This window comes from Agelaius tricolor, unplaced genomic scaffold (genome assembly GCF_023055355.1).
Source record: "Agelaius tricolor isolate 1412-34295 unplaced genomic scaffold, bAgeTri1.0.p SCAF_35, whole genome shotgun sequence".
NCBI classification, from domain to species: Eukaryota; Metazoa; Chordata; class Aves; order Passeriformes; family Icteridae; genus Agelaius; species Agelaius tricolor.
In genome coordinates, this window is record NW_027269295.1 from 6,050,690 (window position 1) to 6,065,063 (window position 14,374).

At 40.4% G+C, this 14,374-nt stretch overlaps 1 protein-coding gene across 3 annotated transcripts in view; it reads left to right on the top strand.

The window, feature by feature from the left end:
* The window catches only part of ABCC3 (ATP binding cassette subfamily C member 3), a 47,675-nt gene that overhangs the window by 5,993 nt on the left and 27,308 nt on the right, over window positions 1-14,374 (top strand). For all 3 annotated transcript variants that reach the window (XR_011683341.1, XM_071452692.1, XM_071452693.1), the window contains exons 2-7: window positions 6,762-6,938; window positions 7,804-7,929; window positions 8,857-8,994; window positions 10,652-10,777; window positions 11,591-11,652; window positions 12,809-12,940. Coding sequence is in view for 2 of the 3 variants with exons in the window: in XM_071452692.1 (XP_071308793.1) it covers window positions 6,762-6,938; window positions 7,804-7,929; window positions 8,857-8,994; window positions 10,652-10,777; window positions 11,591-11,652; window positions 12,809-12,940 (761 nt within the window). In the remaining variant the exon portion in view is untranslated. The remainder of the gene's footprint in view (window positions 1-6,761; window positions 6,939-7,803; window positions 7,930-8,856; window positions 8,995-10,651; window positions 10,778-11,590; window positions 11,653-12,808; window positions 12,941-14,374) is intronic.

Here is a 14,374-nt window from a genome sequence, read left to right on the forward strand (position 1 = left end):
GGACTTTACTTTTACTTTAGGTGTATGTTGTCTTAGATCCATATATATATAGTGTGATTTCCTTCACTATCTCCCTGAGGCTACATGTGCTTTTCTGAAAAAAAAAAAAAAAAAACAAAAAACATTACTTGGCTCCCATGGCTGTGGGGAATATGAACCTGCCTTTTTTCATCCTGTCTTATTTTTGTACCTGACAGCAAAGAAGCTCTGAACTTCTAATCCTAAAACTCAAAAACTGAAATGAGAGTAAAAAAGGAAATGACTGTCTAGTACTGCTGTCTAATCCTCAAGTACATGGTGTGGTTAGTAGCATTTGTATTATAAACTTCAACTTGAGCAAAAACCTGTGACAAGTTGCTCCACAATCATAAACTAACTCCTATAGGCTCTGGCCTTCTGCCAGGCCTATTTGATCCCTTAAAATAAGCCACTAAAGATCCTTTTATTGCTAGAAAAGAAAGTTCAGCTTCCTGCCCGGTGTTCTTCGCTTATGTAGAGAACTGGTGCAGTGTGCTTTGTAAAACAGAAGGATACCATTTTTGCTTGTTAACTGTGTGGTTTATGCAGAACTGTAAGTGCTTATGTCCCTCAACCCCGCCTTCTTTCTGAGCAGTGTTGCTGCAGTGAAGAATGTTGTTACCTCTTGCCCTTACCAGGTGGGGGAAAGGTTGTTCTGTAATAATGAGAAAAAATTGAGTTGTGCAGCAGCCACTCAGGATTAATGAAGCATCCAACTCCTTGTGTAAGGGTGACGCTGTTCCTTTGGAAATGTAAATGGGTGATGGTACTCCGAAAAGGTCGTTTGAAACTGGTACTCTTCTGGAGGCCTGCTAGCATTTATGCTCTAAAATGACTATTAGAGTAGGTCCCAAAGAGTTTATTAACAAGGACCTAGCAGAGGCGATGGACAACAGGTAGAAATGGGAGGTGAGACATGGAGAGGCTGAGATGAAGCTTCTACTGTACTTAAGACTGAGCCCTGGTAGTTCTTAGTGTTGCAGTTCAGATCCACTCTCATTCCTGGGAGGAGGCAATGTGGTAGAGCCAAGAGAAAGACATCCTTTTTATTTCTTTCCTTTCCTTTTGATTTTTTTTCCTTTTATTTATTTTTTTTTTCCCCAGGCTGTGCAAGTGAAAGTCCATGGCAGGGTATTGACCAGACCTAAGGGCAGGAAGAGTCTGCTTTGCATTTTAATTCCCACTAACAATTTGTTCTACATTAGAAACCATTCCCATGTTGATGTACTACAGGGAGGCATTGTTACTTTCAGTTATTCACTTCCCTGTCTTCCACACTGGATGTGTACCTTCCTGGCCAGCTTTCCAGTTTCATTGTTAATCTTCCATAAAATGCAAACTAGTGACGACTGACACGGAATCACTCATAGGGTTTTTGTTAGCCTTGGGTAAGGTGTGAATGACTTCAGCCCGATGGCCTTCACCTTCCAGCAGATATAGGTTGGGTTTGTGTTTCTTGTGCTTTTCACTGTTCTTTTGGTGCTGTAGAAATTTAGAGAGAAGCATGTATTAATGTATCCATTTAAAGGAGAGAACTGCTTGGCACTGCAGAGATGCTGTAAGTCTTCCCTAGGGTTTGGATGCTCCCTATTACTGTTTGAGGAACATTACTGCAGCATCAGTGATGCTTCAAGATTTTAGCTTTTATATTTTTTAGATCCTGTACTGCATTAGTATATAACTCTGAACTCCGTATAGGGTGTGAATAAGCTCTCTTCACATTTTGATCAGACAAAACAATCCTTCCAGGCCTGAGATCCAAGGACAACCTCTGGCTCAGACCCTAAAAAGTATAAACAAAAGTGAAGGGGGGGGAAAAAGGGACGGGGAGGCAGAGCAAACTGGGGGAATATGCCTTCATTACCTGAAGCTGTTATTGGAAGATTAACTCCTGATACACAGATAAACCAAACTTTTAATTGTCTGAAGGACTCATGACCCTCGTCCATCTTGAGTGTGGCCTCTGCAAGGCTCCTGCACTGTCCAAGGTGTAGCTATTGAAGGCCTTTAATGAATACCTACTTTATTCTCTTAAATCTATCTAGCCTGTCTTCTAGGTAGCTACTCCATTGTATCATCAACAATTATTTTTACTGCTGGGTAAAGCCAGTGTGAGGCAGCTTTATTTTAAGCATTTGTAATGGAGTAGGAGTTGATTTAGACTTAAACTCAAGACTAGAACTCCAGCTGGTCTTTTTCAGCAGGCTTCTTTAACATCATCTGGGGATTTTGGGAAAGGGACAGATAGGAATTTCCTTGTCTCTGTTTTGTAGCTGAGTTCTAGGCTTTCTGTTTGTTCTTTAAATGCTGTAATGGATGATGTGCAGGAAGCCCAAGATATGTGGCACTGAACTTTTATTTCTTTTAAAGGCATTATCAGTTTCAACGATGGCTTTTTCAATAGCAATGTTCTTTTCCAGAGGGAAGAACGTAATAGAAAGTATGAAGTATTAGAGCAGATTTAGTGCTGCTCAGAGCGTCCCCTGTTGAATACCTTCCTGTGATTAAAGATCATGTATTTAAAACTAGTAATTTAAATCCAAGTCCTACTGCTCACATTGCCCTTAATACAAGAATTGTGTTTATCCAAAGACAGACTGGAGTGAAGGATGTGAGTGAAAGCTGTGGCAAGGGCCCCTGTCAATGATATCCTTAACTGATCAGGAGAAAGCCCCACTAATTTGTAAGTTTTAAACTCCAAGAGACCCCTTTTCTTCTGTGAAGCTAAAGAACAAGCATCTCTGATCTTTTCCCATGGGTCTTCCCATTGTCTTTTAGTATAGAGGATTAAATAAATCGTGTGCCCAGGGAGTTCGGTATAGTGGTCTGGTGATTTCTGCAGTACTGTATCTCACCAGCAGAGCCTCCAGCATCCAAGCATCCTGCATCCAAGGAAATGCTGCTGCATTTGGCAGTCAGGAGAAGCCACAGAGCACGGTGAATCTGTGACCTAGTAATAGGTCACAGGTTGTTGTCCTCAGCACTTGCTTGTGGGTCAGGGGGATGACAGCAGTGCTGACTGGGATGGATATGCTGGCTCTTGTGGCTTTCCTGGAATAAGTTTTGCGGAGAAAATTGTGTTTCCCAACGTTTGCTGTTGAGTACTTCCCCTTGTGAGGGGGAAGTGCCTGTTGCTGGGTCACCACAGCCCTAGTTCACAGAGCTGCCTGCAGAGTGTTTTCAGAGGGCTGTCACTGAAGGGCAGAACTGTGATGTCCAGGGAAAGGTGAGCAGCTCTCAGGAGAGCTCAGAGCCATGAGCCAAGGAACAGGGGAGCTCCCCAACGTCAGTGTGTTAGACCTTTTTCAGCAACAAATCCAAGGAAAACTCTCACACCCAGACAGTCCAAGGTGGGTATTTTCACCCTCAACCAGAACAGGACACAAGGAACATTACAACTTGTTCTGTTTCCCAGGACAGAGTTCAGAAAGACAAAGCCAGATTAAAGCAGGAGCCTTAAGGACAGGAGGCCAAGAACTGGTGTTCTCCCTTCAGCCGTTGCTTCTTGTGTTTGTTCTCCAGGGTGGAGTTCAGTAACTTTACTGCTGCACTGAATATGTAGCAAAGTTGGCTTGCTCAGGAGAGATTGTATTGAGCCTTTGTGTCATATTCTGACTCAAAAGGAGTTGTTTAGGGTTGGAGTGGATGTTGAAATACACACTGTCAGTGTGGTGATTTATAAAGCTGTTAAGTGGAACTTCCAGCTCCATGAAGACAGATCCTGCTTGATAAAAAACACAACTTGAAGGCTCCTTGATTTAAAAGTAATAATAATTCATCGTAGAGTCCCTTTTACATGAAACATACATGGTTTAATCCCAGTCAGCAGCTGCTCACTAACCCCTTCCACTTCCCTGCTGGGATGGGAGAAGACTTAGGAAAAAAGTAAATCCCATGGGTTGAGAAAAGAACAGTTTAATAATTCAAATAAAATATAATAATAATAACAAAACTGTAATGCAAAGAGAGACAACCAAAAAAGAGAGAAACCGAACGATGTGTCAGCTACCAGGGAGACAATAAATAGAGGTATATTGAAAAAACTAAACCCTTAAGAACTCTATCCCAGGACACATAGCAACATTAGTCCACTCCAGTCTGGTCTCAGGGAGAGCAAGTTACTTGTATAGAATTCAACTACTTAAGTGCTTTAGGCACTATGTCTTCTAATAGGGACCCCTCTCCAATTCAGGATGGGAACAGTCTGCTCTCAGAGCAGAAGCAGATCCTTACAGAAACAGATCTTTTCCAGAAAAGATTATTTTTCTGATCCAGGATAGAATTGGAGCTGGAAAAACATCACCAAGAAGCCAGTAGCCAGTCCTGTTATCTTGGCCACAGGTCTCTCCTTCAGCCCGCATCCCTGTTCCCATGTGCTGTGAAGTAGTAGCTTCTTAGGTTCTTGTTGGCCATCACATGGATACTGCTTACTATAGTTTCACATAATTTTGGAAAGGTTCCACTTTTTTTCTCCGGGATAGTTAGATTTTGAGATTCAGTATAATTTTTTTTTTTTTTTTTTTTTTTTGACAGAATTTTTGTTTTCTGGCCAGCCGCATTTTTACATTCAGAAGTGCAAACCCTTTGCCTTGTTTAAATAAGAGTAAATGAAAACCTTCCAATGGCTTGGCAGCCTTGCAGTCTGTGTCTTGGTTACAATAGGCAGCTTGTGTTCAGTTCAGAAGTTAATGGACATCTGGGGCAGTTTCTAAGTTGCTGTCAGACAGAAAGCTATTTGTGACACTTTGGTCCTATAGGAAAGGTTTAAATTAAAAAGCAGGGGGAGGGTTCTGTGAATATCTTTTCCCTTAAACAGAGTCTTTTTTTTATTTTGAGCTTCAGTTCTTGCTATTCTTTGTCTGCTTTCCTCTTCTAGGACTTTTTGCAATAAGCAAAAGGAACATAGTTGCAAGCATGCTCAAGACATTGTTAAACATGTAATTTAAAGAGAAAATTAGTATTTTGTTGAATAAATGAGACTACATAAGCTCCTACTTGGGAACTAAAGAGCTCCAAGCTTCTACAGGGCATCTCCTGCCCCAGGCAGAGTAGTTGCTAGAGGAGCTTTTTGCATTAGAGATGCTGAAATGTTTTGATGATGAGCCAAAAGATGGGTGCTCTTTAAATGTTTTCATCCGTTCTGGTGCCAGAGACCTGTTTGCTGGAGGTAAACACAAAAATAGTTTGAATGTGGGGCTGGAGTTTTGTTTTGTTTTGATCTTGTGTTTGAATTGCTGTGTAATTGGCCCTGTGTTGTTGATTTGTGGCTGAAGGTTGCCTGAGGTCTGGACAACCCGTTGAGGAAATTTGGGCTGTTTTTATTCTGCTGACCCATGCTGGATGTCTGACTGCCTCCAAAAAAAGCCATTTCTTGGCTGAAGAAGCACCAGCTGTGCAAAAGGTGCAGTTCAGATGTGGAGCTGGTGGATTTGTGCCAGCCTTCACCACTGCCAAAGCTAAAGCACTGAATGACAAATGTGTCACAGTTCAGCCAAACTGTCTTGCCCCCAGCCAAGGCTTTGTAGTCTCATTACACTTAACAAGCTCGTTCATGTTGTGGACAGGTTCAGAGATGCACATGCCTTCTGACAAATCATCAATGAAATGGAAAGATTCTCTGCAGATTGTGGCTCTTCAGTTCTCCTAAAATCAACCTCTGCATTCAGGATTCAATCTCTTTTGTGGTGGTAAACAAAAGCAGGACTGGAAATACTTTGAGAAATTGATTTTCAGAGCAGTCTGTCACAAGGGATGAGAATTGGCTCCGTGTAACTGAAACACTTGAGAGAGCTCACACCCAAGAATGGTTAAGTAAATTGTTGTAGTGCAGAGATAAGGTATATTTGAACCACGGAAATCTTAGTTTTATCATCATCTTGTTAATGACAGTACAACAAAGTCATTTTACATTCCCTGCAAGTAGGTATTTATCTACCACGTGTAAGATGTCACATCAGGTGTCAAAATCCAAGTTGTGAATTTCCAGGAGGTTTGATTAAAACCAAATTCCCCTTCACCATACTGAAAGTTCTGTTTTAGTCTGAACTTGTGTAACAGTGTTTGCATGCAGTGCATTCAAATCTTTAGGTTCGAGTGCTTATGTGGCTTGTGGTGTCCAGGATCACAGTTGCAAAGCATTACTTGAAATGTTTCCAAGAAAACCTGATTCCTACCTGCATGTTCAGTACATTCCTTTTGCCTTTGTTTAGAATAGGGAAGTAATTAAAGTTGGAAGCATATGAGTAAGAAGGACAAAGTGTTAGTCATAAATGGAGGGGATTTTCCCAGGACAGCATAGGATTGGTCTAAATCTGATCATTTTGTCCAGTCCTTGACAAGTCATTCTTGCTGTTCTCAGATGGAGAATTTTTCCTCAAGAGCTTTATTTAGCAGAGGCACTCCAGGCTGGGAATGCTTGAGGAACATGGTGTTGTCGGCACCTGTAACTAAGCCTCAGCAAAGACAGAAGCAAAAGGGGATTGTCTACTATAAAATGTATGTCCAGCTCTGAAATACAGTAGGGCAGAAATCTTTCTCTTTTGCCCTCTTTATAGCTGTAAATACTTAGTCCTTTCACTGGAGCAGATTAACCAAAAGTGCTTGGGGTAAGTATCTTGGGAAAGCTCTTATTCAGGCCATGTGCTAGCTCCATCAGGATCTGAATACAACTTCATTCAAGCAGATATTCCAATTGGCAGCACTTCTGCCTCTCTGTTAAGAAATGTGTCTCATCCTTCTTCCAGGATTCCAACCTTACAATACACACAGATAACCCAGACCTAACACCATGTTTCCAGAACACCATCCTGGCTTGGATCCCCAGCATTTACCTGTGGAGTGCTTTACCTTTTTACCTTCTCTACCTGAAGCACAACAAACGAGGGTACATCGTGCTGTCCATGCTGAGCAGGTTCAAGACGGTGAGAGCTCTTTGCTGTGCCCCACATGCCAGGTAGACTTCATTTTTATTAGTTCAGCATCCAAGGAAGTGCTGCAGTAGGGTTTAAACTAATTTCCCTCTGATTTATCATATGGAAGAGCTTGCTCATAGGAACTAACAGTTTGCATACAGATCTCTGAGGAAGGAAATCCATCCTAGGAGTCTACCTTTCTCAGCAGAGGGAATAACTGATTGCTCTACCTTGAGCAGTCCCCCTTTGTGAGCCAAAACTGCGCTGCTTCACCCTTAAGTAATTTTTAAACCACTGAAAGCTGCAGAGAAAAGATGTTAAGGTAGGTCTAGTGGGAATTGTATCTCTTTATGCAATTACTTTCACAAGGAAGGCTTTTTCAAGCCACTCTCCCCACGAAATAGCAACGTGATTTTGTCTGCACCTTGTGCTTAAAGGTTTTCTGGTGTCGGCAGCCCCTCAGTCTGTGAGTTGTTGGATCTAATAAAAGCAAGAAAGTTGCTTTCCATAGGCCATTAAATAACTTGGGTTATTTCTGGAGAAAAACACCAGGCTTCTGCTTCAGGGCATGTCTGCCTTTATCTGGATGCTGCCTGTGTTTCCAGTCAAAACTAAATAGGGGGAGAAATCCAGGCAAATACAATAATCTTTCTGCTGGTTGTGATTGGAAATCCCTCAGAAAACAGTTGAGACGAGATCCTTGGATTGAGTGCAGTGGGACAGTTCATCAAATTGTAGCTGATCAGTGCTATGATTGTGTTTACACAGGTTTGTTTTGCTGGGAATCTGTGAATCAGAATGGGGGGGGGGGGGTTTAGCTCTCTGCTCCTGTAGAGGAGTTTGCCAAATGTCATTTCTGTTTGCCTCCTCTCAGCTCTTTGGTGTCCTGCTGTGGTGTGTGAGCTGGGCAGATCTCTTCTACTCCTTCCATGAGCTCCTGCAAAACAGAACTCCTCCACCAGTCTATTTTGTAACTCCACTAGTCATTGGCATCACTGTGGTTTGTAGCTGTTTTTGTTCACTATGACCAGTATGAATAACGTTTTCTTAGACAGATGAAGGATGAAGAGCCCCTTTGCCTTCATTGCCTTATCTGGACCTCTTTTAACTGCATTATTAGTATTTGTATCACTGAATCAAATTTTGCTACTGAAAAGGCTGGAGTCACAAATCTCTCTCTCTCTCAAGTAGATTCAGCTTCATAAATTAAATATTTGTAATATTTGTAAATTAAAATATTTGTAATATTTGTAATGGAGAGATTGTTCTGCCTTCCAGCCTGCTTTCACCTGTTTATCCGGGCTGACAATCCAGGACTGGAGAGAATTTGAGTAGGACTTTGTCTAAATAGAGAGATACAATGGTTTGTGCATTGTTTAGTATAGTGTTGGACTTTGTAAGGCTGTGTCTGTTATCTGGTGGTTGTTCCTCCATTAAGCAAAACAAGTTGGCTTTGGCTAGGATGACAAACAGGCTTGTGGCTGTTGTATGAAAAATAAAGCAGTAAGATTTGCCCTTTAAGTTTAATTCCCTTGGTTAATTTTTTTAAAAACCATAATTTTCTAGACAAGTCAGGATGGTCTGTCTGGATTGGAAAAATGGCAGCTCCTACATTTGTTTAAAATGTTTGTAGCTAATATTTAATTGTTCCCAGCCCTATGTGCAAAGGTTTAAAAATGGAATTCTGAAGTTGAGGCTCTGAAAACACCAAAACAAATTATTTCAGTGTTATTTGCTCCTCTCCTTACATGATGGAGGTTTTGCCATTGACTTCTGTGAAGTCATTATGCAGCTCATTTCAGAGAGGTCCTGCTGTTCTGCTGTCCTCCTAGTCAATGGTGGCTCTAAGAACTGCCAACTGAGAGTGCAAAGAAGGGTGGCACTGGGATGGGGTTGTGTTCATGTGTTCCTGTATTTACTTTTACAGCTTTTAGCCACACTGCTTATCCAGTACGAAAGGCTGAGAGGAATTCAGTCCTCTGGAGTGCTCATTATCTTCTGGTTTTTGTCTGTGCTTTGTGCCGTGGGGCCCTTACGGTCTAAGATCATGACTACAACAGCACAGGTAACAAGCTGTCCTTGTTAGCACTTGGAGAATAGGAAATGTAGCATCCACATCTATGTGAAAAGCATGAATCACCTGAGTTTGGAGTCAGATCTGAGCCCAGGTTTTGCCAAAGAGAGAGGAGTTTGGTTCTGTTGTTTTGACTCAGACTTGTGTAACTAGAAGGGAACTGGATGTCTCAGGCAACGCAGATTTTGCTTAGCCCAGGGCTATACTGGTAACCTGATAGACATAAGAGAGCAATACCAACACTGTGTATATGTGAACAGACTCCTGTCTTTTTTTTTTTGTCTGTTTCCCTTTTGCAGCCTTTTGCTTAAATGGAGATGGGTAGTAATCAGAGAGGACACATTTTAGTATGTTAAGTTCCTGTTTTACTTAGGCAGCTTGGCCACATTAGACAGCTCCATGGGCTTCCTTGTGTCAGTGCCTGATGTGCTGAGGACAGCATTTTGACTCCACTGGGGCTGGAAACAGAGAGAAAGTTGGAGGGAAAGAAATCTGGGCTGTTAAGATTCCTGTTTGAAAACATAGCAGGTTCTCCCAAAGTAAGAAACTTGTTAAGTTTTTCACAGAAACATACTTCACTAAGCAGGGCAAGGCAGGTTGCTCCAGTGATTAAATCATGAAAGCCTGGGAGAGAAAAAGAGTGCTTGGAAAACATTAAGATGATCACTTCTCCTCAGTGAAATCAGTGTTGAATCTGTTTGGTAATTTCTTGGTTTTATTCTTGCTTCTTTGTAATATTAGCAGCATTATCCTGTTAGCAAGGATTTTCTTGTAGCAGGCTGTTGTAAATATTCCATCAGAGATTGAATAAAACCTTAACTGAGAGCCTGGGTAGAACTTTGTCAGATAATAGCCCAATCCGGTGAGACCATTTCAAACACCGCTTAGAGGCAGCTTTATTAAGTGAAAATATTGGACTATCAATGTTGAATCCATAATCATCTTGAAATTTTGGGTACAGAGCCTTAGAACAAGTCTAGGTAACATTTCTCCTACTCTGACTGCCCAGAACCAAATATTCCTTCTTTTCCACTTAGGTTTAAACATTTTAAGTGAACAATGGGACTGTTCAGAACGGCATTAGGGCATGAAAGAGCTGTATAAAGGACATACCCTCACAGCAGGAAGTTTTAGGTAAACTGCAGACTCATGATTAAGAAAGGAAATCTCTCTAGAGCAGATGGAACTCTTATTATGCAATGCAGTGGTTTTTCTGCAGCTTCTTCTGAAAGTATTTGGCACTCACTGCTTTGTCAGTGACAAGATATTAAAGTAAAAGGATGTTCTCTGATCTGGGTTGACAATTCCTATGCTTAAGACATGATCATGCGAGAACCCCCAGAGGTAATTTAAAAGGATATTATGTAGACCTGATTCCAGAGGGTGTCTGCATGCAGTGAAGATGTATAAGCACTTTGAACTTGACATGATTTAATGAAAGCTTGGAGATAAGCATGTTCTTAGGCACTTGTCAGAGTACAAGCATACTTTTGTGAGATAATTCCTGCTGGGAGCTGCTTTGCAGTACTCAACTGTAAAGGAAGAAAGGAATTGCCAAAAGAAGCAGTGAAAAAGTGGGGAGAGAGAGAGTATGGGAAACTTGGAAGTGCAATAAAACAATCATTTACAGTGTTTCTTTTTCCTCTAGGGCCATGTAAATGAAAGGTTCAGGTTTACCACATTTTACATCTACTTTGCTTTGATAATCATTGAGTTGATACTTTCATGTTTTAAAGAGAAGCCTCCATTTTTTTCTCCTGTTAATATAGATGCTGTAAGTATTTTTTCACTTTGTTTTATTTGGATTTTAAAGACTATATGGTGTTTTGAGAATTCCACTGAGAGTACTTGTCATTGAAAGCAGCTTTGGATTGTTATAGAGATGGCAGTATTTAGTGACCCTCTTAAAAAACACTGGGTATGAAGAGTAGTATTGGGGTTTGGAGTCTTTTTCCATTATCTGTGTCATCAGAAATGGCTTGAAGCTGTGTAGTGAAAGCAGCTCTCCTGCTTGCTACTTCACAGCAGTAAATTATATTTATGAGCACTGAAGTGTAATAATAATTATTTCAAGAGGGTTTTTTGAGGATATGGTGCACTACTTGCTTAACATTCATCTCAAATTAGCAAAAGTCTATGAGGTTTGTCTTAATAAATGAGTTCTATATGTGTTGAGAACAGATATGGAAAAACATTAATAACAAAAGATATTAGTAGTGTCACAGGTTAAATTTCTTCTCCAATTCAAAAATAGTCCCTATAATTGGATTTATGTTTGAACCAAGCTGAGAGAGAAGTTGAGCTCATGTCCTAAAATGAACATCTCTGAATCTGTAGAATGACATTTCACTTTATAGGTATGATTTAAAGGCAGTGTATGAAGCAATTTTTGGGTATAAAAGGAGTTCAGTGTGGGAAATGGGAAATAAAAGAAATCAATTTGATGTCTCATTAGGGCATAGGTACGTACATGTAATATACCACATAATATGCCAAAAATTATCAAAATAGACTGTTGTCATGTTAAAGTAATAGTAAATGTCTTGCTTTATTTATTTTCATTTTTCTCCCCATAAATTCATTATAGAATCCATGTCCAGAGTTAAATTCAGGCTTCCTGTCACGATTGACATTTTGGTGGTTTACCAGGTGAGTTTTTTCTTCAAGCTGTTGGACAGCTGACAAACCCAAAACCTGCCTGTGATCTGTGTTGCAGTGAGCAGTACAGAGATTTTCCTTCTCTGAGTAGTTGATGTTGGATGCTCTTTTATCCACAGTAGTGTCAGCACTTTGAGCATTTGCCTTTTTAGAAACACAGAGCCCAAACTTTTTCTCTGAAAGGTATGGCAGCAAGAGTATCATGACAAATAGGATGTGCAGCCTGACTGTGCTCAACACATGCAGGAATATAACCTAAACCAAGATGTAGCTCTCTGCTCCACAAGATAAATTGTGGCAGCCTTTCACCCAGCTGAGGGTGCTTTTTTTTTTCTGTTGAGGTTCATGGGTGAATGCTTTTTTGTAAGGACATTTCTGTGCAAAAGGGAAGGTAAACTAGGTTACGTATATAAATTATTGCTGCCAACCGAGGTCGCAGTATCAAAGATGCAAATTTGAGATTGGGCCTGCTACTCCATGATAAAGAAGTGGAACAGCTGTCAAAGGTCATGTTAAGACCATATTTTTCCACAGCGGTTGAGATCTTCATTCTTCCACCCATGTAATTTTATTGTCCTGGTAACAGCCCTGTAAAGTTCTCTTTAGTGAGAGGATGAGAACTTTCTAAACTTCCAGAATGTTCAGCTTCCCCAGTGAGATTCTTGGCAAATAGGATGTTTGTATCCGTTGACAAAATTCCCTTTACAGTTGAGGAACTGCAGTTTTCAGAAAAATCTGATTTTCCTTTTACTCCAGTGAGCTCCACTTTTGCATTTTGTTCACCTCTGACAGTTATTCCAGATCAACTTTATTATTTTCACTTCTAAAGCTTCACTGTTTCCATTTAACAGCACAATTTCATCCAAATGCTTCTGTTAGTTGGTTTTTTTCTGCAGTAGTGTTTTTTTTCTGAAGTAGTGTTTTCAATAAAATACATGTAATTAGAAATACATTGTGTCCTTTCCTTAAGTGCAAACATCAATAAAAGGAACAAAGGGTGATAATTATTCTCCAATCTCCCTTTCTGTGGAGTGTCTTCTTGCTTTTGTTACCTTAATAACAAAAGTCCTAGAGTTACTGGCAATGCTTTAAAACTGAAAATTCTGTTTTCCAAACTTAATTGCACTGTTTTTCTCCATATGTGCAGCATGGCAATTCATGGGTACAAAAGGCCTCTGGAAGAGAAAGATTTGTGGTCACTGAACGATGATGACACTTCAAAAACTATCGTGCAACAACTGAGTAAAGAGTGGGACAGAGAAAAAGCAGAGTGCAAACTGTAAGTAGATGAACAAGTCTGCAAAGTTGAGAGATTGGTCTGAGTCCTTTCAACACTCATAAGTTGCTCATCCATGAAAATGAGCCAACTAAAAATGCACCCACCACTTCAGCCTTTCCATTCTTCAGTCATTAATAGTTTAACTTTCTTTTTTTAATATGTCCAGGCAGAGGCAAACAGGAGCCCTGTGGGGCTTGTGTGTCACCAACACACTTTTTAGGTGCTTAAAAACTCCATGGGCAGGTGATGCAACTTCCCATGTGGAGAAGGGCTGAAGATGTGTGAGAAGAAGCTGTTGAGTTGGTTGAGTTGTAGAAAATGAACAATTTTTCACCACTGAGCTGGTAGTTGTCTAACTGCATAATTGCATCCCTCCCAGGTGTGTTGGAGCACAACTTCTGGGCACATAAACCAAGCAGAATTTCTCATCATCTTCATCATGATTTTTTTTGGCCTGGCAGTATTTTTAGCCTTAAGGCTCTCAGCAGTGAGCAAGTCTTCACTTCCCAGCAGTAAAGATAAGAAACTCAGAACATGTGAAAGGCAGGAGGGGAAGAGACATCCCACTTTATTGCTGAGACCCTACTGCTGTTGCCTAGAAAACTAGCAGCAAAATTGTCCTAGTATCTGATGGAAATGGGATAAGGGTCATAACTTGCATACAGTTATACACCTGCTTGAGAGGATTTCCTTCTTATTGCATGTTATGTCCTAATCCAATCTTTAAAAATTATCTATTGTGCAACTCTATTTTCTTCTCTCACTGTTTGGTGTCCAAAATGTTTCCAAGCAAATAGATGTGATAATAGTGTGTTTCAAATGAAAAATGTCAATAAGGAGGGGGCCTGTGCTTCCATTTCCTTTCATTGTGGAGATTTCTTCTCCATGTGGAAGCTTTCTTCTGTTCTCTTTTGTGCATGTCCTTGCCAAATTGTAAAGACGCTATTATTTGATAATATTAGGAGAGAATTGTCATTTTCTTGGCAAGGCTAAATATGATGTGGAGAGTTCCATTTTGCAGCTAAAATTTGAAATATTTCCAGCAGTTCACCAGCAGCTGTCCACTAATGCTCTGTGAAGATGTGTTATAGTTCTACTTAAGGGTTTATTTTCAGGGGGTTTTTTTCATTGTCTTAGTGTCTCTATTTTTATGGTGTCGAATAATGTGCATGGTCTGGGTTCTGGTCTTTTTGCACAGACATAAATCTCACTCCCTCAGGCTGTTTTATGGTAAGAGCACAGCCATCGTGCAGGAGTGCATGGGGTCCAGGAAAACTTTTACTAGGAAAGCAGAAACCATGCCTGGAGTTTTCTCATGGGATTCATTGCATTTTGGAAACTATTCATATAAACTAGGGCCAATTGGCAGTGAATTTAGCAATAAATTATGAGTCGTATTTAGTTCAGGTAAAATTTTGTGGCAACTGTTTTAAT